General features: G+C 40.9%; 1 protein-coding gene across 3 annotated transcripts; it reads left to right on the top strand.

Moving 5' to 3' along the window:
* Nucleotides 1–1,858: 1,858 nt before the first annotated feature.
* Nucleotides 1,859–25,158, top strand: NOL11 (nucleolar protein 11). Of its 3 annotated transcripts, none has more exons than XM_042916045.1 (18): nucleotides 1,859–1,937; nucleotides 3,924–4,037; nucleotides 4,167–4,223; nucleotides 7,551–7,699; nucleotides 9,070–9,127; nucleotides 9,415–9,559; nucleotides 11,748–11,936; nucleotides 13,612–13,688; nucleotides 16,174–16,297; nucleotides 16,889–16,977; nucleotides 17,537–17,605; nucleotides 17,903–18,087; nucleotides 18,240–18,365; nucleotides 18,521–18,748; nucleotides 19,183–19,261; nucleotides 19,902–19,994; nucleotides 24,471–24,578; nucleotides 24,744–25,158. In XM_042916045.1, the coding sequence occupies exons 1-18, from the start codon at nucleotides 1,896–1,898 to the stop codon at nucleotides 24,858–24,860; spliced, it is 2,049 nt and encodes a 682-aa protein (XP_042771979.1). In that variant the 5' UTR covers nucleotides 1,859–1,895; the 3' UTR covers nucleotides 24,861–25,158. The 3 variants fall into 3 exon arrangements, with proteins under 3 accessions (XP_042771979.1, XP_042771978.1, XP_042771977.1); XM_042916044.1 differs by lacking the exon at nucleotides 1,859–1,937 and adding an exon at nucleotides 1,981–2,183 and having other exon boundaries at nucleotides 18,581–18,748; XM_042916043.1 differs by lacking the exon at nucleotides 1,859–1,937 and adding an exon at nucleotides 1,982–2,183.
* The last annotated feature ends 389 nt before the right edge of the window (nucleotides 25,159–25,547 follow it).

The following is a 25,547-nucleotide window of genomic DNA, read 5'->3' as shown; positions in this document are numbered from 1 at the left end:
GCTATTTGTGATCCTCAATAATTTTTAAGAATTTGAAGGAATCCTGGGGCACCTGGATGGCTCAGTCCATGCAACATGTGACTCTTGATCTTGGGGTTGTGAGTTTGAGCCCCATGGTGAGTATAGAGATTACCTAAAATAAAAAAAAATAAAAAAAAATAAAGAATGTAAAGGAATCTTGAAATCACAAAGTTTGAGAAACCCTGTATTTATCTAATTTTTTAAAGTAATCTCTACCCCCAATGTGGGGCTCAAACTCACAACCCTGAGATCCAGAGCTGCATGTGCCTCTCACTGAGCTATCCAGCTATCCCTCTTCCAACTGAGTGAGCCAGGTATCCCAAGAACCCCTGTTTTAAGTCTTCAAGCTGAAGGAAAAGGGAAAGCACAAATTCAAAATTATGAGTAAGCTTTCACTATTTATTCATTAGTCGCACAAATATTTATGGGACAGGCATTATGCCAGATACTAGTGAAAAATCCAGAGTTCCTTCAAAGAAATAAAACATAATGGGTCAGATATCTGAGTAGGCTTTCCCAGTACTGGATGGCACATGTTACAATAACATCGGTGCATTGAATCATTTAATCCAGTCCCAGAGAATCAGGGTAGGCTTCCTGGAGGAGGAGGAAACGTCTAGGCTGGAACCAAACCATGGGCAGTATGCACCAGACAACGTTCAGTGGAGAGGCCGATTAACTGTCCTGGGAGGGAAAGGAAGGTTTCACAGAGGCCAAGATGGGTCGAATCTCATAGTACTTCTTTTCCAACTAACAAAGGGTCCACAAATTCATAGTCAAATTCCTTGGCAACTTTGAAAAATTAAAGGCCTGTTAGCCTTATTAAGAGTTTACAGTATTTGATTCCTTTACAGTAGTTAAATATCCTCTTGTCTCCAGTGTTGTAATGTTGTAGCCATGAAGTATCTCCACACATAAGGCGATCCATGTGGATGCTTGATTTAAATGTTGCCCTGATGTAACACCTGATATAGGTTTTTTAGTAATTGCCCATTTAGATGGTTTCTCCCTAAGAACATGAACTATTTATCGCTACTATTTTTTTTTTTACATTACTAGTTAAATCAATCATGTTGACATTAGAAATCTCTCCCAGAAATGATGTAAATAAAAATTGCCCAAGAGGACCTTGGCCTTCACCTTCTATCAGACAAGTTCTTATTAGCTAGACAGGGCTCAGAAAACAGAAGGCGACTGAGACAGAGGCAGGTGGGTTAGGCATCTCACTTAGGGACAGCAGTTTATCAAGAGTTTATTTAAAGAGGTAAATTTCTCTAGCGCACTGTTCCTTGAGGCCTTGGTAAAGAATTCCCAGGGGTGCCTGGGTGGCGCAGTCGGTTAAGCATCCGACTTCAGCCAGGTCACGATCTCGCGGTCCGTGAGTTCGAGCCCCGCGTCAGGCTCTGGGCCGATGGCTCGGAGCCTGGAGCCTGTTTCCGATTCTGTGTCTCCCTCTCTCTCTGCCCCTCCCCCGTTCATGCTCTGTCTCTCTCTGTCCCAAAAATAAATAAAAAACGTTGAAAAAAAAAAATTTAAAAAAAAAAAATAAATAAAAAAAAATAAAAAAAAAAAGAATTCCCAGAGTTCACGTAAAGTAAAAACAAAACAAAACAAAACAAAACAAAAACAAACCCACAACCAAAACAAGAATGAGCTTATTTCTGTTTGGTCACCTGCCACGCCCACCCTTCAGACTCTCAAATCCTTAGCAGAAGGCGCTGCACTTTGGGCAGCTGTACGCAACGTAAGCTTTCCCCAGCCTGCCCATCCCCGTCACGCAGAGTACATCCGGGACGCTGACGGGGCGGGGCTGGGAGGCGGAGTCTAGAAGGAAAGTCCAGGCTCCGCCCACCCGGCGGCGCCCACAGCCCTGCATGCCCGCCACGCCCGGCAGAGGTCGCAGGCTCAGCAAACAGGTTTGTTATTTGGCGAGCGCCTGTCCAGTTGCGATCCTAGTTCTCGCGATAGAAAGCGCAAAGCCTGCCGGGAGGGATGCGCGGCCGTCGGTAGGTTTGCCCAAAATGGCAGCCCTGGAGGAGGAATTCACGTTGTCTACGGTACCCTTGGGTGCCGGGCCTAACGGACTCCTAGGTGTGGAGCAGAGCGACAAAACAGACCAGTTTCTAGTGACGCACGGCGGCAGGACCGTCATCCTCTATAAGGTGAGGGCGATGTGATCGGAGAGCCCCCGCTGAGGTCTTGCCCCTTTCTGTTCACTGAGCTAGAGCCGCAGGTTTCTCACGGCTTCAGAAAGAGATCGCCGAGCAGCTTGTTGGAGAGCTGGCTTGGCCCCTCCGGGACGCTGAGTGAGGTCTAGAATAGGATTCGGCTGTTTTCCTGGAGAGAGAGGCATATTTCGGAGTCGCAAGTGGCGGAGCGTCTAAGTGCACGTGGGCTAGACTCAGAAACGAAAAGAAAACCTGTGCTTTCGCTTCGCATCTGTCCGACAGGGCCTTAACATCCCCTCCTGGGATTTCTTGTCACCCCAGCTGCCCGCAGAAGGTTGAACAGAGATTGGGCGGGAGAGCATGATTGGCAGCATGGGAACAGTGTTTGTATCCCTACCCTTCTTTCCTCTCTTTGGGGAAAAGAGATGTGTGGATTGTTTTATTGTTTGTTTGGTTGTTTGTGTCCTTGGTAGCTTGATGGAATTTTGATTTCGAGTGAGCTGTCTCTTGCCAACTCCCATGTTGTAAATCCTGGAGTTGAGTCCTGGACAGGCTCTATACGTCCCACCCCCTTTTCATCCTCGCTCTTGGCTCACCACACGTTCTACGTTGTGCTTTTAGTGGTCTCATAGAAAGTAACTGTTTTATTTGGGCTGCTGAACATAGTTTCACGTGTCTTTAAGAAGCTAGCTGTCTGCTTGGAAGTTTGGGGAACAGGTTCCCAACATTCCTTTTTTTTTTTTTTTAAGTTTATTTTTATTTATTTTAAGAGAGAGAGAGAGAGAACAAGCGGGTGAGGGGCAGAGAGAGAGGGAGACAGAATCCCAAGGAGGCTGCCTGCTGTCCAGCACAGAGCTGAATATTGGGTTCGAACTCACGAACCATGACATCACAACCTGACCCAAAATGAAGAGTCAGAAGCTTAACTGACTGAGCCACCCAGGTTCACCCTGACTCCTCTGATGACACTGTTGGTTTTTACCTTGGCTGTCTAGTGGACTTAAAATTTTGTAGTTCCTGCATAGGAATACAGTGGCTGATTGGAACTGACATGATCGGGACTGTCCCTACTCAGTTTCCCATGCCTCTGTTCAAAGGCACAGTGGAATCCATTTTTTAAATGTACTGTTCACTAAATAGTGTTGTTTATTTACATTTTCATTTTAGGAACTTAGTCATATTTTCATTTAAATTACTTTTTGAAAAATTTTTATGTTTTTTAATTGTAGTAAAATACACATAAAATTTATCTCAGGGTGCCTGGGTGGCTCAGTTGGTTAAGCGTCTGACTCTTGATCTCACTCAGCTCAGGTCTTGATCTCTGGGTTGTGAGTTCATACCCCACGTTGGGCTCCATGCTGGGCATGGAGCCTACTTAAAAAAAAAAAACTTAGATCTTAACCATTTTTTGATCATACAGCTTAGGGTATTTAGTACATTACGTTGTTGTGCAGTCATCACCCCCCTCCACCTCCCAAACTCTTTTCATCTTACAAAACTGAAACTCCACCATTAAACAATAAATCTCTATTCTCCCAGCCCCTGAAAACCACCTTTCTACTTTCTGTCTTAAGTGGAATCATACACTGTCTTTTGTGACTACTTACTTTTTTAATTTAGGAAGTTTGTCAAATGCTATTATGTTAATGATTTCTTCCTTTGTCTTGATTGTAACTTTAATTGCTTATAATATCTGAAATTGACCTTTTGAATATTGTATGTTAATTTTACTAGGTTTCTGATCAGAAACCCTTGGGGAGCTGGTCAGTGAAACAAGGCCAAATTATAACGTGTCCAGCTGTGTGCAACTTTCAAACTGGAGAGTTTATTGTTGTACATGACAATAAGGTGAGTTTTAAAACTATTTATATAATAATATATACAGCACAAGTGTTGATTTATTAACTGTGTACATGAAAACTGTTATGTGTAAATGAAAACTGGAATGCTTTCTTAACTTGTATGTTTTGATTTAAGGTTTTGAGAATATGGAATACTGAAGATGTAAACCTGGATAAAGTATTTAAAGCTACAGTAAGTCTGAATTTTCTGACTTTTTAAAAAAAATGTTTGTTTGTTTTTAAGGTTTATGTATTTATTTTGAGAGAGAAAGAGAGAGAGCACAAGCAGATGAGGGGGAGAGAGAAGGAAAGAGAGGATCCCAAGCAGGCTGCACACCATCAGTGCAGAGCCCGATGTGAGTCTCGAACTCCCTGTGAGATCGTGACGGGAGCAGAGATCAACAGTTGGACACCCAACTGACTGGGCCACCTAGATGCCCCAAATGTTCATTTACTTTTGAGAGGGAGGGAGGGGCAGAGAGAGGAGGACAGAGGATAGGAAGTGGGCTCTGCGCTGACAGCAGCAAGCCCGATGTGGGGCTTGAACTCAAGCCGCCAGATCAGATCTGAGCTGAAGTCAGACACTCAACCCGCTGAGCCACCCAGGTGTCCCGGAATTTTCTAACGTTTTTAATGTAGTAGATCATGTCTCTTCATGCATCTGTGAAAGTGAGCATAAAGGTTACATTAGCTTTCGTTCTAGTTATCTTATAGTGTATCTTGGTAACACGTCTTAGTTCATGAGTTAATGTTAGAAAATATAAACTTTTTTATTCCATGAGATTAAGAATTTAAATAATTCCTGGGGCACCTGGGTGGCTCAGCCGGTTAAGTGTCCCAACTTCGGCTCAGGTCATGATCTCATGATTCATGAGTTCAAGCCCCGTGTCGGGCTCTGTGCTGTCCAGCTCAGAGCCTGGAGCCTGCTTCGGATTGATTCTGTGTCTCCCTCTCTCTCTGCCTCTCCACTGCTCGCTTGCTCTCTTTCTCTCTCTCTCAAGAATAAATAATTAAAAAATTTTTTTTTAAATTCTTGAATAAGTTTACAGTTAATTTCCACGAGTTCAGGTGTTTATGGTATGTCTCTTGTGAGAACTTACCATGCCCTTTCTTAAAATAAGTAGAACATGTCCTGCTACTTTGATTCAATATGTGTGTGTGTGTGTGTGTGTGTGTGTGTGTGTGTGTGTGTGTGTGTATACACACATGTATTGTTTTTTCAATGTTTATTTTTGAGAGAGAGAGAGAGAGAGAGAGTGGGGAAGGGACAGAGAGAGAGGGAGACACAGAATCCAAAGCAGACACCAGGCTCTGAGCTGTCAGCACAGAGCCCCACACGGGGCTTGAACCCACGAACTGTGAGACCATGACCTGAGCTGAAGTTGGACACTCAACTGACCGAGCCACCCACGCGTCTATACATATATATACATATATATATATATATATACACACACACACACACACACACACACACGCATATATATATGTGTGTATATATACACATATATATTTACATACATACAGAGAGAGAATCCCAAGCAGGCTCCACTATCAGCGCAGAGCCCGATGCAGGGCTTGAACTCACGAACTGTGAGATCATGACCTGAGCTGAAATCAAGAGCTGGGCGCTTAACTGACTGAGCCACCCAGGCGTCCCTGCATTATGTATTTTTAAGAGTGGCTCAGAGTGCAGTAAAAACAACCATGAGGAACTGTGCATTTTCTAGTGACGACCTAAAGTATGTTAATTAACTTTTTCTTACAAATTGAGAGTCTCAAATTAGGGTAACCTTGAAAGTTCCTTCCAGTTCTTTCTATCTATCTATCTATCTATCTATCTATTTATTTATTTATTTTTACTTTTTACTTTTTATTTATGTTAGTGGAGAGCGCTAGTGGGGACAGGGCAGAGAGAGAGTCCCAAGCAGGCTTCACACCGTTGCAGAGCCCAACACAGGGCTCAGTCTCATGAACCATGAGATCATGACCTGAGCCGAAATCAAGAGTTGGACACTTAACTGACTGAGCCAACCCAGGCGCCCCCGAAGTTCCTTCTGGTTCTAGATGTCTTAACTCTAAGGGTGCCTGGGTGGCTCAATCGACTGAGCTTCCCATGATCTCACGGTCATGGGATCCAGTCCAGCATCGTGCTCCGTGCTGCGTGTGGAGCCTGCTTAAGATTCTCTCAGTCCCTCTCCCCCTTTCTCTGCCTCCCTCCCCCCACTCTGCATGTGCTATGAATAAATAAACAAAGATGTCTAATTCTAAGTATAATTGGCAAATTTTAAACATTTAAAAAAAAATTTTTTTTTTTTAACGTTTTATTTATTTTTGAGACAGGGAGAGACAGAGCATGAACAGGGGAGGGTCAGAGAGAGGGAGACACAGAATCTGAAACAGGCTCCAGGCTCTGAGCGGTCAGCACAGAGCCCGACGCGGGGCTCGAACTCACGGACCGCGAGATCATGACCTGAGCCAAAGTCGGCCGCTTAACCAACTGAGCCACCCAGGCGCCCCTAAACATTTTTAAAATTTATTATTTTTGAGAGAGAGACTGAGTGGAGGAGGTGCAGAGAGAGGGAGACACAGAATCTGAAGCAGGCTCCAGGCTCTGAGCTGTCAGCACAGAGCCCGACGAGGGGCTTGAACTCACGGAACTGTGAGATCAGGACCTGGGCCAAAGTTGGAGGAGTAACCAACTGAGCCACTTAGGAGCCCCTAATTGGCAAATTGTAGACGTGGCTTATAATGGAGCTGGTTCAGATATAATCGCATTTATCACCTGGAACCTTGAAACTTCTGGCTAGCTAACTATGTTGTCTCTCGGCCCCCGTCTTTTCATTTACCCTGCGGTAACATGATCTTGATTTTTACAGTGGGGTTAACTTATTTTCTTGGGTTTACAGGCTGTAGTTGTAATTATGGCATCAGTCTTTGTCTTGCACCACAACTGCTTAAATCTAATTAGTGGCTTTATTTATACCTCTTCCACCTTCAGTTTTTGGAAAGCTAGGTTGTACCTAACCTCCAGTACTCACAATGAAAGGATAAACCAAAAATGCGTAGAAATGCAAAAAAATACTTAAGGGGGAGAGCAGGGGACCGAGTACACAGAATAGGAGTAAAAGGCTTCTGTGTGGGGGTGCCCGGGTGGTTCAGTCGGTTGAGCATCCTACTCTTGATTTCCACGCAGGTCATGATTTTGCAGTTCGTGAGATCGCGCCCCGAGTCAGGCTCTATGCTGACAGTGTGGAGCCTGCTTGGGATGCTCTCTCTCCCTCCCTCTCTGCCCTTAAACCTCTTGCTTGCACTCTAAATAAATAAGTAAATAAATAAACTTTATAAAGAAAAGGCTTCTATGTATATTTATGTTGTACATTTGACTTTGGAACCATACAAAGCTGAATCAAAATGAAAACAAATCCGTTCTTAAAAATAAGCTTTCTATAAACGTCCTTATTTTATTAGGTGGCAATTGTTTTAGAATAAAAATTAATGCATTCTTATGTTTTTCAAGTTGTCAGCTGAGATCTATAGGATACATTCAATACAAGGGACAGAACCCTTAGTGCTATTCAAGGAAGGTGCTGTTCGTGGTTTAGAGGCCTTGCTTGCAGAGCCCCAGCAGAAAATTGAAACTGTTCTCTCTGATGATGAAGTGATTAAGTAAGTTCCAATACTTGTAAGTGAATTTTTACCAAAATAATAGACTCTGCATGTTTTTTAACATTCTTTGCCTTGGTTATAAACATAACAAACCTTAATTAAAAACCATGTATGTGCCGTTGGCCAAATTAGCATCCTCCAGAAGCCTTGAGAGTGTTAGGCGATTGAGGAAACTGCAGGGACATACGAATCCTGTTCTAATGACAGAGAACTGGATAGTCAGTTATTTGAAGATGAAGTGGGTAACTCCAGGAGACCAAAATCTCTGTTTTCTGTCCTATTGCCCTGACTGCCAAGATTGGAACCCTTACCCCTGAGCAAAAGTAGTTTGTTATTAGTAAAATCATGATAGTGCTTTGAGCCCTCTGCTGTCCCACATTCTGGAATAAAACTGGAAAAATGACTCACTCAAATGATAGAAGGAAATCCCCTCCAGTCCCCATTATTTTATCACATTTCCTGTTTAGTGAACTTGCTCCCTGTCCAGGTCTACTTGATGCAAGCTAAGTTCCTGAAAGTCAAGGTGCAGGCTTGTACTGAGTGAACAGTGTGGACAGTGACCATGTGTATCTTGGACCGCCCTGTTGAATGCTCCTAATGTGTGGAGGAAAGTGGAGGAAATCCCTCGGAAAAGGGATGTAGGTGGAGGACCTGGGTTCTAATGGCCACTTTGCCAGAGTCTGGCTGTGTGTGGCCTTGCCTAGAAGCCCGTCACCACCCCCCCCAACCCCCGGCCCACTGTCCTGCGGCTCGAGGAAGGCACATGAGCGCCTCATGTTTTCCTCAGAGCACGGGTCCCAAAAGTGACTGGAAAGGGAGAGGAGGTGAGTCAGATAAGGTTAATAACACTGCACAATGTCCCACAGCCACCCCTTTGGAGCTTTACAATTCACATTGTCTTTCTTTTTTTTTTGTTAAATTTTTTTTTAACGTTTATTTATTTTTGAGACAGAGAGAGACAGAGCATGAACGGGGGAGGGGCAGAGAGAGAGGGAGACACAGAATCAGAAGCAGGCTCCAGGCTCTGAGCCATCAGCCCAGAGCCCGATGCGGGGCTCGGACTCACGGACCGCGAGATCGTGACCTGAACTGACGTAGGACGCTTAACCGACTGAGCCACCCAGGCGCCCCTCACATTGTCTTTCAAAGCTCCGGGAAGTTCAGGAACTTGCATTTAATCCAGAGATGCATTTGACAGAGAAATGCCTACTGATTCCCTGTCGTATATGTATCCTGAAACACCGAATCAAATGTTCTCTGATGTCTCTCTGGCTCTAAAAAATATTGAAGATAAGGTATCCTCTTAAATTTAGTTTGATCGGTTTCTCTCAGCTGGTGATTTGATGTTTTATAATTGTTCTGTTTTTTAGGTGGACAAAGGTTTTCATGGTATTTAGGCATCCTGTCTTAATCTTTATTACTGAAAAAGTAAGTGATCACTCTGATTCCTGGCCTGTTTTGTGACATTTCAAATTCACCTGTATTATTTTTAAAACTAAAATCGGGCATTAGTATTTCTTTCAGATGTGTGTGTGTGTATTTTTAAATGCTAAAAAACCTATTAGTTACAAGGAAATACATTTTAGAATACGTTTAAATGGATGAGAGGTTTTTAAGCACTCGTTGAAGTAATTGGAGTGACAGTTGGCTTTAACATTTAGGTACAGTTGGTTGAAATAGAAATATTTTTAAATAAACCCTTTTTTTGCGTGCAGCATGGAAATCACTTTGCTTACATACAAACATTTAGCTCTCGCACCTTAAGCAAATACACACTCTTCCATGGACAAGAAGAAAAATCCGTCATACAGAATTTTACTGCATCTGTGGATCGGAAATTCATCTCTCTGATGTCATTAAGTAAGTATTTTTCTTTGAACTTTCAGAGATAGTAAATAAAGGGATATCACAGGATGATGGTTTTTTGGAGTTTGAGTCTTAGGTTTTTGCAGTTGTCTATTGTAACACTTCCCTTCACGTGCTTCCTTACAAGCATTTATGCCCTCACTTTTTGCACTTTGTCGTGTCTGGTCACGCATTAAGTCAGTATTTCTCGGCAGGTACCTTTTATTTTTTATTTATTATTTTAATTTTTTTAATGTTTATTCATTTCTGAGAGAGAGACAGAGCATGAGCAGGGGAGGGGCAGAGAGAGAGGGAGACACAGAATCTGAAGCAGGCTCCAGGCTCTGAGCTGACAGCTCAGAGCCCAATGTGGGGCTCAAACCCATGATCTGTAAGATCATGACCCGAGCCGAAGTCGGAAGCTTAACCGACCGAGCCACCCAGGCGCCCCATCGGCAGGTACCTTTTATATCTTAAAATTTATCATAAGCAATAAATAATGTAATATCAATAAAGAAGGAAAAATCACTATCGTGATAAGGTCAGGTTGTTTGATATTGTAAATAGTGACCCATAAATTAAGAGGGGTTTTTTTGTTTTGTTTTTTTAATATTTATTTTTGGGAGAGTGCAGGCAGGGGAGGGGCAGAGAGAGGGGGACAGGATCCAAAGCAGGCTCTGCACCGACAGACTGACCGCAGCGAGCCTGATGCGGGGCTCCAACCCACGAACCGCGAGATCATGACCTGAGCTGAAGCCAGACGCTCAGCAGACTGAGACACTCAGGCGCCCCTAAGGTTGGTACTGAGTGGCTCCGGTAGTCCTCTTTTTTAGCCTTAAGGTATAGTTTGCCCTTCTTTGAACAGTGGTGGAGGCAGATGGGTTAAAGGAGACTAACAAAGCATTCGTGGCCTCTGCCAGCCAGCATTTTATAGATTTGTTAATGCCTTGGAGTTTAGCTGTATGTAATGGTCTAAAGTATAATCCAATTTCATGTGACTAGGAGGAAGAAGAGTGCCTGTGTGGGATTCTCATCCTCCTGCTCTTTATGGCTCCTCTTGAAGTTGTTTTGAGAAAAGGGAGAAAGAAACAAAAGCAGCATTTTCATATTATCACAATTAAAAACCTGTGAAGTTTTTTAATGTGCAAATGTTTGCAACGGCTATTAAGAAAAAGATTCCTATCTAGAAGATCTTTGGAATGCACTTAATGCCTTTGCTCAAGAAGGACTGGTTTTCTTATGGTTTCACTTATATACTTACTGGTTTTGTTCTGTTTTGTTTTTTTAAGTAGGCTCCATGCCCAACATGAGGCTTGAACTCACAACCCTGAGACTAGGAGTTGCATGCTTGGGCACCTGGGTGGCTCAATCGGTTAAGTGTCTGATGCTAGCTCGGGTCATGATCTCCTAGTTTGTGACTTTGAGTCTCACTTTGGGTTTTCTGCTGTCAGCGCAGAGCCCCCTTTGGATCCTTTGTCCCCCTCTCTCTGCCCCTCCCTGCATGTGCTCTCTTTCTCTCTCTCTCAAACATTTAAAAAAAAAAGAAAAAGTTGCATGCTCTACTGACTGAGCCAGCTAGGCACCCCAGATATACTTACGATTAAATGAAAGCTTGTGGGTTAATGAATGAACATAGAAATAAGGGAATCTGAACCAAAGAGCCCTAAAACCTTTGTGTTATTCAGCTAGAACCACGTGAAATTGCCCAACTTCAATTGACATACCAAAAACGGCAACTTCATACAGTTTTCAGGGTGATGGAGTAACAAAAAAATGTCATGTGCAGACCCGAATGCTAATTAATCTTGAATGTGAGATACATCCTTTTGGTGACTAGATTGTCTGTATTCCTGACAGTTCCTTCTCATATTTTAAGTTCGTACTAGTATCTACAGTTTGTAATTCTTACCTGTTGTGACGATGTTTTTTTTTTTTTTTTTTTTTGAGAGCAAGTGAGCCGGGGAAGGGCAGGGGGGAGAGAGAAAGAATCGTAAGCAGGCTCCACACCCAGCTCAATTTTAGGTTTGTAGTGCAGTGCGTTCTTTAAGGGAAAGCAAAGAGCAATGTGATTGTTAACTTTATTTTTCTGATTATATCTTCTATCAAATTGGTCCAACTTACAAATAACCTGGTACCTTTAGCTCTAAAAGATCTAGAACTGTCCTTTAACTGATAATGAGCAACAAATGCTTGTTCCCAACAGGCTCTGATGGGTGTGTATATGAAACCTTGATACCAATACATCCGAGGGACCCAGACGAAAATCAGAGGGTAGTCAGATCGCTGTTGCTCAAAACTGTGGTGGCCGGTAATGCCCGAAGTGGTGTTGCACTCACCGTCCTGGATCAGGATCACGTAGCAGTCCTAGGACCCCCGCTGCCAGCTTCCAAGGGTGACTGGATGTGATCAATTAAGAAGTCCTTTGGGTTTTTCCTTCAACGTGTGCCTCTTTTTCTTCTTTTTCTTTTGTATTTATTACCACCCATTCGTTTTCTTTATCATCGTACTCAAATTATTTTTGTAGCTTCCTAACTCTTCTTGAATAGGTCTTTGATTTTATCTTAACATTAGTTAATCTTTTTTTCCCCCCCCCAGGTTATTTATTTATTTATTTTTTTGGTCATCTCTATGCCCCACGTGGGGCTGAAACTCAGCGACCCCGAGATTAAGGGTCACATACTTTCCTGAGACAGCCAGATGCCCCATCTTTTTAAAAAACATTTCCTTATATCATGACCTTGCTCGTGACTAATGTCTTAAAGAAATAAAAACTGCAAATATCTGTACCAGCCCGTGGGCGTTTGATCATTGGTAAGCCTTACAGTAGAGAATTGAATTCATAGCCTGGTGGCATTTCAGCAGAATGGAAGTCCACACGACGTGGATGTCTTGAAATTCAGGGTCTACTAGAATGGTTTTCCATCTGTGACTTCAGAGCATGATTCTCATTTGCACCTCCCCTAGCCCCCAAACATCCCTCCACACAACACAGACTTGTAGTCTATCACGAAGAACATACTTGTTCCTGACCAGTGCCAGATTGGGATCTCTTAGGCAACGCTATAAAACTCAAGAGTCTTTTGTTCGGTGTTCAGGTGTCTTACAGTCTAGACCCCACCCATCTTTTCCGGTCTCTTTTCCCAGTTGCAGAGCAAAAACCCTTTGATTTATTCAGTCCAGGCTTCTTATTGACTGTACGCGTCATCTGCCTGCGCTCTCATCTGCCTGTGCTCGTCTGTGATTCTTTGTTTCTCCTGCTTATTGAGATAGGAGCTACTAGACACAGCGTAGCTGTCCTGGGCCAGGCATTTGACTTGTGTTATCCCTTTGCGCTATTTAATCTTCCAACAAGGCCAGGAGAGAAGGTAGTTACTAATAGCACTCCTGTTTTACAGACCAGGAGACAAGTGTTAGAGGATTCAGTAGAGCGGGGGTTCGGCCCAAGCAGATTGCCTCTTCGGTCACGGACCTTACTTTTCTCAAGTCCTGGTGCCCCGCCACTTTACCGCCCTGTGCTGTTCCCTCCCCCACCGTCCTCCCTCTTTCTGGTTCTGCTCTACCCCCCGAAACCTGGTAACCACCGTTGGAGCTTCCATCGTCTCTTTCCAGAGGGTTTTTATACGTATGCAGGCAAATACTACTGCTTATTTTTTTTCCTCTTCTTTTCCCATGAATGGTAGCATACCATACACGCTGTTGTGTACCTTATTTACTCACTTACCTGAGAGATCAAAGAGCCCTTTCCATATTGACATTTGTCATTATTATTACTGTTAGTATTGTTAGCTTTCTTTTATTAGAACAGTTTAAGGTTCACAGCAAAATTGAGGGAAAGATACATAGATCTCCCATATGCCCCCTGCCCTCGCACATGTCCACTTGTCATGAGACCTCATTTCCTTGAATTTCTGTGGTACTCACTGTCTTTGTGACTCATTTTTATACTGCATGAGGCAAGACTTGTGTGTTTAACTGTGACTCTCCCCAGTCTCCCCACTTCCCCCTGCCCTCAGCATCACATATTTACATGTGGCACGACGTCTGAATTTGTATGTCTTATTTTACAGAATGCCTTTCCATATGGAACACAAAATTTCAAACACTACAGACTTCCAGAGAGTTACCACAGGGGACCAGCGGTCAAGTAAGTTTTTGTCCTTGACTCTTTTTTCAAATTTAGTACTTTTGTGCATGATAAATACACTGTAAAGGAAGAGACTCCCGATCTAAATAATTTGGCAGTTTTTGTTTTGAGAGAAAGTGCGTGTGAGCCCACGTGAGCCGGGGGCAGAGGGAGAGTGAGAGAGAGAATCTTAAGCAGGCTCCATGTTGAGCGTGGAGATCAGTCCCAAGACCCTGGATTCATGACTCGAGCTGATTCATGGTTCAACTGACTGAACCACCCAGGCGTCCCTATTTGGCAATTTTCGATTAAAATGAGAAATGTTTTTTTTATCTGCAAGAGTATACTTGTTTGGTTATTTGAATTTTCTTTTATGTTTGTTACTTTCAAAACACTAAATTTGGGGTAATTTTAGACCAAGGGAGAATAATTAGTAAATAAAACAACTTTTGTTTTTAGCTGCTCTTTGGTTTGACCTTTTTACTTCTGTATTGTTTTTTGTATTTTGTTTTTATTTTTTAAGTATTTTCTGTATCCGGTGTGGGGCTTGAACTCACGGCTTTGAGACCAAGCAGGAGTCACATGCTCTACCGACTCAGCCAACCAGGCACCCCTGCCTTTGTATTTTGAACCATGTGCCAGGGCTGTTACTTTTCTAACAAATTAGTCTTTTAGATATATGTTAAACATTCTCGTGGAGTTACACAAGAATTATTAAAGAATTAAAATTTTAGACCAACCAAACTGTAAACTGAGGCCGGGGTCCTTGTCTATTTTGTTACCCGTTTTATCTTCAGTGTCTAGGAGAGGTGCTCAGTAAATACTGGTGGTTCAGTGAATGCGAATAAAATGCAAATAAAGGTAATACAGCTTTACTGATAATTGTAATTAGAGGATAAAGAGACTAAATTTCTCAGTACACAATATAATTCTAATTTATAGGGGTGCCTGGGTGGTTTAGTTGGGCATCTGACTTTGGCCCAGGTCATGATCTCACGGTTCATGAATTCATCAGGCTTGCTGCTCTCAGCGTGGAGCCTGTTTCACATCTTCTGTTCCCCTCTCTTTGCTCCTCCCCTTTTCATACCCCCTCTCTCTCTCTCACAAAAATGAATGAACATTTAAAAAAATTGTAATTTATACTTACAACAGAATTAACCATTCACAATTCTGCTCTAACATATGATTTCCATGTTTCTTTAAGCTTTTTGTTCATATATCTTATTTATACTATTTTAATAATTGGAATCCTAAGATAGAAACAATGTTAAATTCTGCTTTTTTCTTTTTTTTTTTTAATTTTAATTTTATTTTACAATTTACATGCAAATTTGCGTATAGTGCAACAATGATTTCAGGAGTAGATTCCTTAGTGCCCCTTACCCATTTAGCCCATCCTCCTTCCCAGAACCCCTCCATTAACCCTCAGTTTGTTCTCCATATTTATAAGTCTTTTCTGTTTTGTCTCCCTCCCTGTTTTTATATTATTTTTGTTTCCCTTCCCCTATGTTCATCTGTTTTGTCTCTTAAAGTCCTCATATGAGTGAAGTCATAGGAGATTTCTTTCTCTAATTTTGCTTAGCATAATACCCTCTAGTTCTGTCCACATAGTTGCAAATGGCAAGATTTCATTCTTTGTGATTGCTGAGTAATACTCCCATTGTATATATACACCACATCTTCTTTGCCCATTCATCCATCGATGGACATTTGGGCTCTTTCCATACTTTGGCTGTTGTCAATAGCGCTGCTATAAACATTGGGGTGCATGTGTCCCTTCAAAATAGCACACCTGTATCCCTTGGATAAATACCTAGTAGCGCAATTGCTGGGTCGTAGGGTAGTTCTATTTTTAGTTTTTTGAGGAACCTCCATACTGTTTTCCAGAGTGGCTGCACCAGCTTGCATTCCCGTCTGCTTTTTTCATCTAACACATCATTAACTGAGTGCCCTGTTTAGTAGCCTTTGTAATCATCACATTAATAGCTTTAGAATAGTGGCAATACTATTTTTAAATAATTATTTTAAATGCATACAGTGATCAGATTTTTAAGAGTTGAGAGTATCCTTTAAATTATGCTTCATTCAGGGGCGCCTGGGTGGCTCAGTCGGTTAAGTGCCCAACTTTGGCTCAGGTCATGATCTCATGGTTCATGAGTTCAAGCCCCACATCAGGCTCTGCGCTGACAGTTCAGAGCCTGGTGTCTGCTTCAGATCCCGTGTCTCCCTCTCTCTCTGCCCCTTCCCTGTTTGTGCTTGTCTCTCTCTTTCTCTCTCAAAAATAAATAAACATTAAATTGTGGTTCATTCAGACGTGGGTAGAAATAAGAGCTGTGTAAGCCTACCCAGTTAATAAGTTGTACATGTGAGGTTATTCTGGAAAGTTGTTTAACTTTATCCTGTTGTTTTTTGTTATGTTAAGATTACTTAACACTAAGTTATTGTTATAAATGTGATTCAGATCTTAGAAAAAAATTGCTTACATTTTCTGTAACATTTTTTGTAGCTCTGGTATTTTGGGGAAAATTTATTTATGCTACATGGAAAATTTCTTACTGTGATTCCATACAAGTGTGAAGTATCTTCATTAGCAGGTGCTCTTGGAAAACTCAAGCATAGTCAAGATCCAGGTAGGAGGCCACCCCTTTTTTTAAAGTAACCTCTGTGCCTAATGTGGGGCTCGAACTCATGACCCCAAGATCAAGAGTCGCGTGCTGTACCAACTGAGCTAGCCAGGCACCCCAGGAACTTCTGTTTTTTTCTTATTAATGTAAACCATTTTATTAACTTCCAGTGTGATGTATATTTCTACAGCCATCAGTTTACAGAGCCTGTTTTTGATGTTGAAATTTGCCACTGTTCATTGAAATTTCCTTGACTCAGGTATCTACCTTGGGAACAGTCTATACTGCAGGTACTGGTGTAGGCTGAAGAGCTACACTGTTTTGAACACCAGTGTTCTGACTTTAGGGCATTGGAAGAGTCCCCCAGGCAAAATCACTAATTGCTTTATCCTCTCGTGTTTCCCAGTGATCTCATCTGTTGGCTTAATGTTGCTGGGCACATACCCTTTTACTGTATTGTGACTTACTGATGTGGGGTTATCAGTAGAATTCAATGGTCTTTAAAGCATCTCTTGAATTGTGCATGAATGGTTGTCGTTTGGCTAAACACCAGTAGGTCAAAAATTTTCAGAAATTGTATGCTTTGTGTTTTCTTAGGCACTCACACTGTGCCTCATTTTGTAAACTGGGAAACATCTCGAGGATATGGATTTGGATCCCAGAACTCAGAGCAGTCGAAGAGAATTGTAAGTTTGGTAGTTGAAATAGAAATGTTAGTGCAGGGTGGGTAGAGATTACTTAAAAATAAGATCTTAAAAAAAGAAAAAAAAAGTTCTCCAAAAATGTTAGTGCAAATATTTTAAAGAGAGGAAAAAAAAAAGGTGGGATTATTTTAATAATTCACATCTGTACAACTCTTATGGCTTTGATCTTCATGACGGCAATTTGAATCGTGAACCCAGTGACCTGACAGCCTTTATCCAAAATGTCAGGTGTAGTTTAGTAATTTTTATGGGCATGTGTGTGTGTCTAAGACACAGGTGTGAAAATGGACAGTTTGCAATTAGCAATAATACCTTGTTGAGTATAGCGAGTTTTGTGTGTGTGTTACAAAAACCTTAAAGGTATTTAAATTACTCTAAATAAACCCACTCTTCACTATAACGAAGCTATAATATTTTGAAAAGCTTGTGATGAGAGCATTAAGGGTGCAATTCTAGTGTCTTTAGGACATTTTATATTCTTCTAAATATATGTTGGATCTTTTGCATGTTTTGAGATCCTAATCAATTTACTTAATTCCAGTTAAGGAGAAGGAAAATTGAAGTGAATGTACCGCCTCCAGCATTCGAACAACTTTTATCAACAATAAAGGTAAATAAAATATTAGAAATATGAAAAATCGAGGCATTTTTCGAAATCAGGATCTCTTTCACCTTTGCGTTGAATATACTTGTCACTTTGCCTCTTAAAGAATTTGATCTCTAAACCCTGGAATTAATTTCTGGTTTGGTTTGGTCTTTGTGTAGCATATCGTATCAACTCCCAGTTTCACAGGAATGCATGAATGTTGTTAAGTGATTTGAGAAAATGTTGAGCTAGGAACTTTTGAGTTCAGAGTGACGTTTGTTTCCTGTACTAGACTGAAGTCTGTTACTTCCACCCTTTCAGAAAGATTCAGAAAAAGACATTGAAGTAGAACTATGTAAATTTTTGGCTGTGAAGCGGACACCTGACTTTCATACTATTGTTGGGGACATAGTATTAGAACTTCTGGGACGACATACAACAGAGCCATCATTTTACCCCCGGAACTCTCTGATGCAACTTATCCAGACACACGTGCTTTCTTACAGGTAAGTGTTTCTGTGTACCACGCTTTGTGTCTGTAACTCTTCTGACCTTGTTTTTTACAGTTCTAGTATTCATACTCTGAAAAAGCTTATACGTTATTTGCAGTTGAGATCTTTCTTGCTATACAAAAGTGGTTCATGGTGTTTTGTCTCAGCTTGTGCCCCGGCCTGATGGAGGCGGCCTTGGAAAAGACAGATGTGCAGATGTTACAGCTGTGTCTACAGCAGTTCCCCGACATTCCTGAATCGATCACCTGCGCTTGCTTAAAAATTTTCTTGAGGTAAGTTAGAAGCTGATGGTCCTTTTGCTCCACTGCATCTTTACTCTCTTACAGTCCTTGATTTCTAAAACGTCTGATGCTTACAGAACGAACATTTTTCTAGTAAGTTCATGCAGCGATAAGAATTAATTTCTCACTTTCAATTAACATGATAGCATTAGTGATGACAGTCTTCAAGAAACAGAAATCAATATGGAATCAGTTTCTGACTGTAGTGATCCTGTGCAAGAGAAAATGGACGAGCAAACGGAAATTCTTCAAAACGGTTTCAATGCTGACGAACAAAACTGTGACAGCTGTGATCGGAAGTTAAACCAAAAGCCTCAGGACGCAGCCGAGGAGACCACCTCGTGCCCTGTGGTACCGAAGAGAGCGGCACTGCTGTATCCTTTGAAACCCTCTCCCCCGTATTGTCTCTTTCCGCAGATACAGGCGAGTGCCAGGCAGTAACCCGGGAATAAGTAGATCATTTCAGGTGCTTTTTGTTTTCTTCAGTTTTTTTCAGTTTCTGCCTGAATGTGGAATACATTCAGTGCTAGATTCAAATAACTTACTTAAACCTGTTTTAAGAAGGCGTATGAAAGCAGAAGCTCTATCAATTCTAAAAACTAGTCTTCTGAATAAATACCAGTTAGACGAGTGAAGTATTCGAGGTGACCTGTCGTGATGAGGAGAAAGTTCAGTGATCGAGCTCTTTCAGAAAAGTGAAACTTTCATATAAATTTAGAAAAGATCTCACTGAGGCAGGGAGTTACTCATAATTCCGGTAGAAAAGCCTTCATTTGTTGAAACAAGGTTTTCCTTTAGTCCTGAGTAGAAATGCAATTCTTCATTCAGCTTATAGCGAAATGTTTCTTCTGCCGCACTTGAAAGACATCCCAGCACAGCATGTCACTGTAAGTGTTTGTGGACATCCTATGGAATTTTATATTCTATACGTTTCACTGCTCAACTGACCGACTTCAGGGCATTTGAAAGGTGATCAGTGAAGGTTCCTTCATGTGAATAAGAGGTTTCCCAGCCCCCACGATAAAAAACTGTGCCCAGGAGACGAGTGATTTTTGGTGGGCAGATCTTGGCATGCTTGGTGCCAAGCCTGAAGGCCAAGTTGATCCATCTGCATTAAAAACAGGTGCCTGGCCGGCTCGCTCTCAGTGGAGCATATGACACTTGATCTTGGGGTTGTGAGTTTGAGCCCCATGTTGGGCGTAGAGCTTACTTTTAAAGAAACAAATATTTAAAAAAAAAAAAAAAAGTAGAAACTAAAAAGAATTGCCCAGAGATGGATTCTCTCTTTTCTGCTTATTGTTTACAAACAGGATAAGCTTCCCAGCTACCCCTCCCCAACTAGATGAACTCCCCATTGATAGCAAAGACTGTGTTTTATTCTTTTTTATATCCCCAGATGTCTAGCATATTTGTCTGCTGTATAATTAAATTCAGTAGCTTCTTAAAATTCTTCAGTCTCTTTGTTAGCTTTATAGAGAGAAAATTTTTCTTTCGAAGTGATAAATTGTCCTTTTTCTTCCTACGCAGCTATTTCTCCAGTATTTGTATTTCCTTTATCTGAAGTGTAGTGAAAATGCTACTATGACTCTTCCTGGATTGCACCCTCCAACCTTGAACCAAGTAAGATCATCTTTTTTAAAAGTTTTTTTTAACTTTTTAGTTTTAATTCCAGTAGAGCTAACGTACAGTATTATATCAATTGCACGTGCACAGTATAGCGATTGAACAGTTCTAGGCATTACTGAGTGCTCATTGTAATTAGTGAACTCTCATTATTTCCCCTTCACCTATTTCCCCCATTCTCCCCACCCACCTCCACTCTAGTAACCAGCAGTCTGTACTCTACAGGAAGAGTCTGTTTTTTTGGTTTGTCTCTTTTTTTCTTTGTTCACTTGTTTTGTAAATTCCATATATGAGTGAAATCATGTGGTATTTGTCTTTCTCTGACTGATTGCACTTGGCAGAATACACTCCAGCTCCATCCATGTTATTGCAAATAGCAACTTTCCGGGTATTTTTTTTTTAATGTGTATTTATTTATGAATGGGGCAGCAGCAGCAAGTGGCGTAGAGGTGGGGAGAGAGAGAGAGAGAGAGAGAGAGAGAGAGAGAGAGAGAGAGAGAGAGAGAGAATCCCAAGCTGGCTCCACACTGTCAGCACAGAGCCGGATGCAGGGCTTGATCTCACAAGCCGTGACGTCATGACCTGAGCTGAGATCAAGAGTCACATAGTCAACCGACTGAGCCACCCAGGTGCCCCTTGATTTCATTCGTTTTTAATGCTGAGTGATATTCCATTATACACACACACACACACACACACACACACACACACACCTTCCCCACATCTTCTTTATCCGTTTATATATCGATGGACACTTGTACTGCTTTTATAATTTGGCTATTGTAAATAATGCCACAGTAAACATAGGGGTGAGATCATCTTTTTAACTTGTTAACTTGATCTGGTGCTAGGAAAAGTCTGTAAGAACAAAATAATGTTATATATAATAGTGTCAGAACTTGGAATTCAGTAACTGATTTCTCTTTGTCTCCTGGTCCATATGAATTTCCTCTCTCACCCTGTATACAAACCACTGGAGTGAGAGGTGGGGAGGATCTCTCAATTTGGGGTCAAAATTCTGTGCTAAAGAACTTAAATACATCTTAAATTCTTGCTATTGTGACCCTTTTCAAGAATTTCCTTATCTCTCTGGGAGATGGTGTAAGTGTGCAAATCTCTTTACGAATAAGAGAATTAAGGTTAATGGAAAAAAATGTTTTCAGAGAATCTCTTTAAATACAGTATTTATTTGAGAAGCAGTTTAAAACATTAAAAAGTTTATTGTTGCCAGTAACGCATGGCTGGCTCAGTCCGTAGAGTATTCAACTCTCAATCTTAGGGTTGTGAGTTTGAGCCCCATGTTGGGTATAGAAATTCCTTAAAAAAAAAAAAAAAAAAAGTATTGTGGTTTAAGAATATGTTATCCTAATTAAGCAGTTTAAACACTTAATTTGACTACTTTCATTTAAAAAAAATTTGTTTTTAATGTTTATTTATGTCTGAGACAGAGCATGAGTGGCAGAGGGGCAGAGAGAGAGGGAGACACAGAATCTGAAGCAGGCTCCAGGCTCCAAGCTGTCAGCATAGAGCCCGACTCGGGACTTGAACTCACAAACCATGAGATCATGACCTGAGCCGAAGTCGGTCGCTCAACCGACTGAGCCACCCAGGCACCCCTGCTTTCGTTTTTTTTTTTTAGTAAAATTTTGTTAAGTAATTTTTATTTTCTTTTAATTTTTTAAAATGTTTTTATTTATCTTTGAGAGAGAGAAAAACTGAACGCAAGTGGGGAAGGGGCAGAGAGAGAGGGAGACCCAGAATCCGAAACAGCCTCCAGGCTCCGAGCTGTCAGCACAGAGCCCCACATAGGACTCAAACCCATGAACCGTGAGATCATGACCTGAGCCAAAGTGGGATGTTTAACCACCTGAGCCTCCTAGGTGCCCCTAGGAAGTTAATTTTTGGAGTCAAAAATTCCAACATTATCAGAGGTTGCTTCTCCACTCCCCTTGTCCGTCTTAGGGATAACCAATATTAAGAGTTTCTTTTGGGGCACCTGTATGGCTCAGGTGGTGGAGCGTGCATTCCTCATTCTCAGGGTTGTGAGTTCGAGCTCCGTGTTGGGTGAAGAGATTAAGTTAACTTAAAAAAGTCTCTTTTATGTCTGGGAATTTTCTTTCTATACCCTAACTTAATCTTCCTCTTGTTTTTCTAACAGAAATTAGGTCATAGTATGCATGCTATTTGCAATTTGCTTTTTTATTCAGCCCTGAGTTTTAGACATTTTCTGGACCAAACATCTGCCTCATTTCTCTTCTTTTTTTTTTTTTTTTTTCTTTTAATTTAATTAAAAATTTTCTTAAGTAATCTCTACACCCAGCATGAGACTCAAACTCAGACTCCGATATCAAGAATTACATACTGTGCTGACTGAGCCAGCCAGGCGCTCCCTGCCTCATTCTTTTTAATCGCTGCGTACTATTTCATTTTATGGAGAATCTTAATTTATGTCAGTCCCCTGTTGATTTGCCTTAAGTTGTTTACAGTTTTTTTATTATTAAAAAACTTCAGCGAACCTTCAGCGAACATCTTTACACACTCTTTTTTTTTTAATTTTTTTAAATGTTTATTTATTTATTTTGAGAGAGAGAGAGATTGTGAGCAAGCATAGGAGAGACAGAGAGATTGAGTCCCAAACAGGCTCCACTGTGACGCTGAAACTCACAAACCATAAGATCATGACCTGAGCCAAAATCAAGAGTCGGCTGCTTAACTGGTTGACCCACCCAGGCACTCCCCCCCCCCCCCACACACACTTTCTTTTTCTTAAGTAATTTCTGTATCCAATCTGGGGCTCAAACTCAAAACCCTAAGATCAAGAGTCACATGCCCTACTGGCTGAGCCAGCCAGGTGCCCCTACACAGATGTTCTAGTATGATTATAAGGGAACACCTGTGGAGTAAATTCCCAGGAGTTGAAATTACTGGATAAAGGGTACATGCATTTTTTTTTAGGTGTTTGTTTTAAATAATTTCTCCCCCTCCCCTTTTTTTTCCGTATTAAGTAATCTCTACACCTGGCATTGAACTCACAACTCGGAGATCAAGAGTCCTATGCTCTAATGACTGAGCCACCCAGATGCCCTGCATTTTTAGTTTTCAAAATGCCAGTACCTTTCTGAAGGGTTGTGACCATCTTTTCTTGTCTATTTACATTTCCTTTCGTGAACTGCCAGGTTGGGTTCTCTGTCCAGTTTTTTTTTTTTTTTAATTTTTTTTTTTTTAACGTTTATTTATTTTTGAGACAGAGAGAGACAGAGCATGAACGGGGGAGGGTCAGAGAGAGAGGGAGACACAGAATCGGAAGCAGGCTCCAGGCTCTGAGCCATCAGCCCAGAGCCCGACTCGGGGCTCAAACTCACGGACCGTGAGATCGTGACCTGAGCTGAAGTCAGACGCTTAACTGACTGAGCCACCCAGGCGCCCCAATGTCCAGTTTTCAATTGCATTTTCTGTCTTTTTCGTTTTGGCTTATAAAGAATTCTTTGTGTATTAGAAAATTGTCTTTTTCTATGGAGTGTATTATAAGTACTTTCTTCCTATCACTTGTCTTTTTACTTATTTCAGTGTAATTTTTGCGATAGATAAGTTTCTGATTTTATTTTAAAGTTTTAATTTTTAAAATTATTAAGCTTTTCCTTTTTGGCTTCGTTATGGCTAGGTCATGCTTGAGGCCCTTTCAACTCAGAGAATATAAAAATAGCCACCCTTTCTTAGTACATTCATGGTTTCCTTTTCTGTGTTTAATTCCTTGATTCACATAAAAAAATTTATTTTGGTGTAAGGAGTTTCATAGGGATGAACCTTCCCTTCTCCACCCAAATGGTGGATGAGTTTCCTTAATGCTTTTTCATGACAAGTGATATTGCATGTTAACTACAGCCCATCTGAAGGTGTCAAACTATGTAGAATACTTTAATAAATGTATAGTGATTGTATTTTAGTTCATGGTAGTTCATCTTTGATACACCACACCCTATTCTTGGGGCATAGTGTATATTTCAGAGTAGGAGATGAGTGGGTTGTTTTTTGTAACTGTCAGTAGTTTTTTTTAAGATTGTATTTTTAAGTAATCTCTATACCCAACGTGGGGCTCGAACCCACAACCCTGAGGTCGAGTCCCCATGCTCCACAGACCAGACCAGGCCAGCCAGGGGCCCTGATTACAAAAAAAATTTTTAATAAAAACCATGTACTAACTCTCCCTTGGATTAAATGTCACTCTGGCTTTCTTTTTACAGATTAATGCTGTGAAAAAGATTGAGTTATGCTTGTAAAATAACAAGTGTAAAGCAAGGAAGACCATTTTTATATTGTTTAGAAATTCTTCCATTTCTAAACTTAAATGCTTAGATTTTTGTAAACAAGACTAACTTTTCTTATAACTATTTGATATAATTCTGGACTTTCTAAAATGAATTAACCTAAAATTAAATTTAAAATCTTAACTTTCCTTTTCCTGTTTATCCTCAGATTATGGATTGGATATGCCTCCTTCTGGATGCTAACTTTACCGTCGTGGTAATGATACCAGAAGCAAAAAGACTACTGTTAAGTCTTTATAAGTTTGTGAAATCCCAGGTGTGTGATTATTTGATATATGCTGAATTCCTTTTGTACCCGAGTATCACTTACATTATAATTTATTCTTAACATTTTTGTCTTGGCATAGTTATAAGTAATCGTGGAGGATTTGTTTGTGTGTGGAAGTTACGGTACAAGTTACTCTGAAACTTTTTTCTTTAGATATGCATTTGTTCCGAGCTCAACAAGATTGAAGTAAGTTTTCGTGAGCTGCAGAAACTAAATCAAGAAAAGAATAATAGGGAATTATATTCAATCGAAGTACTGGAACTCTTCTGATGCTACCGATTCTCCTTCATAGATGTTTTATGAAGCTCTTTTATGTGAATTCTTCCTGCTCTTCCAGGCAAGAGATGTGTTTTGTTTGTAACTGTCTCCGTGACCAGAGAAATGAGTCCTCTAGTACCTGGACCATCACTGTTGCATTCTTCTGGGTTGGAACGTAGGTTTCATGTGAACCTATTTTAGTTTATGGACGTTGGTGGGGAGAGGTTCTGAAACTTTTTTTAAATATGTAACTGAGCTGATTTTAAGTAAACTTATTTGTGTATTGATAAAAATCTAATTTCTTACCATGTGTTTTGGTTAGTTCTTCTTTTAGTAAAAAAAATAAGTAATAAATAAATAATAATAATAGGAAAAATCACCACTGAAACAGTGATTCTAAGAAGAATGTAGTTTTATCAGAGTCCGAAGGTGTCCTAGCTCACCCGTGCTTGTGGGGGACCGAAGAAGTCAGTCCCATAAGCAGGACCCTCAGCAGAAAGGTCTGTACAGGCACGTGCCTGTCTTCTGCCATTTTCTCCTGTCCTTTATCGACTTCTGCTTACCTGCTTTATATGCCCAGGGGTTGAACAGTACCTCCCTCTATTTGTTGTCCCTCAGATCATCTTCATGATGAGTAGGTAATTTAGGTTTTTATATTACTAAATAGTAAAAAAGTCTGTTCTGAAAATAGCTTTGTAG

This window comes from Panthera leo, chromosome E1, assembly GCF_018350215.1.
Source record: "Panthera leo isolate Ple1 chromosome E1, P.leo_Ple1_pat1.1, whole genome shotgun sequence".
Taxonomy (NCBI): Eukaryota; Metazoa; Chordata; class Mammalia; order Carnivora; family Felidae; genus Panthera; species Panthera leo.
This window is presented reverse-complemented; position numbering and strand designations above follow the sequence as displayed.

Excerpts from the sequence above, each read along its gene's own strand:
- NOL11 (XM_042916043.1), top strand. The coding sequence starts at position 2,043 with ATGGCAGCCCTGGAGGAGGAATTCACGTTGTCTACGGTACCCTTGGGT. Across the intron at positions 2,184-3,923 it reads GGACCGTCATCCTCTATAAG|GTTTCTGATCAGAAACCCTT; the intron begins GTGAGGGCGATG and ends TAATTTTACTAG. Across the intron at positions 18,749-19,182 it reads CCGAAGAGAGCGGCACTGCT|AAATGCAATTCTTCATTCAG; the intron begins GTATCCTTTGAA and ends AGTCCTGAGTAG.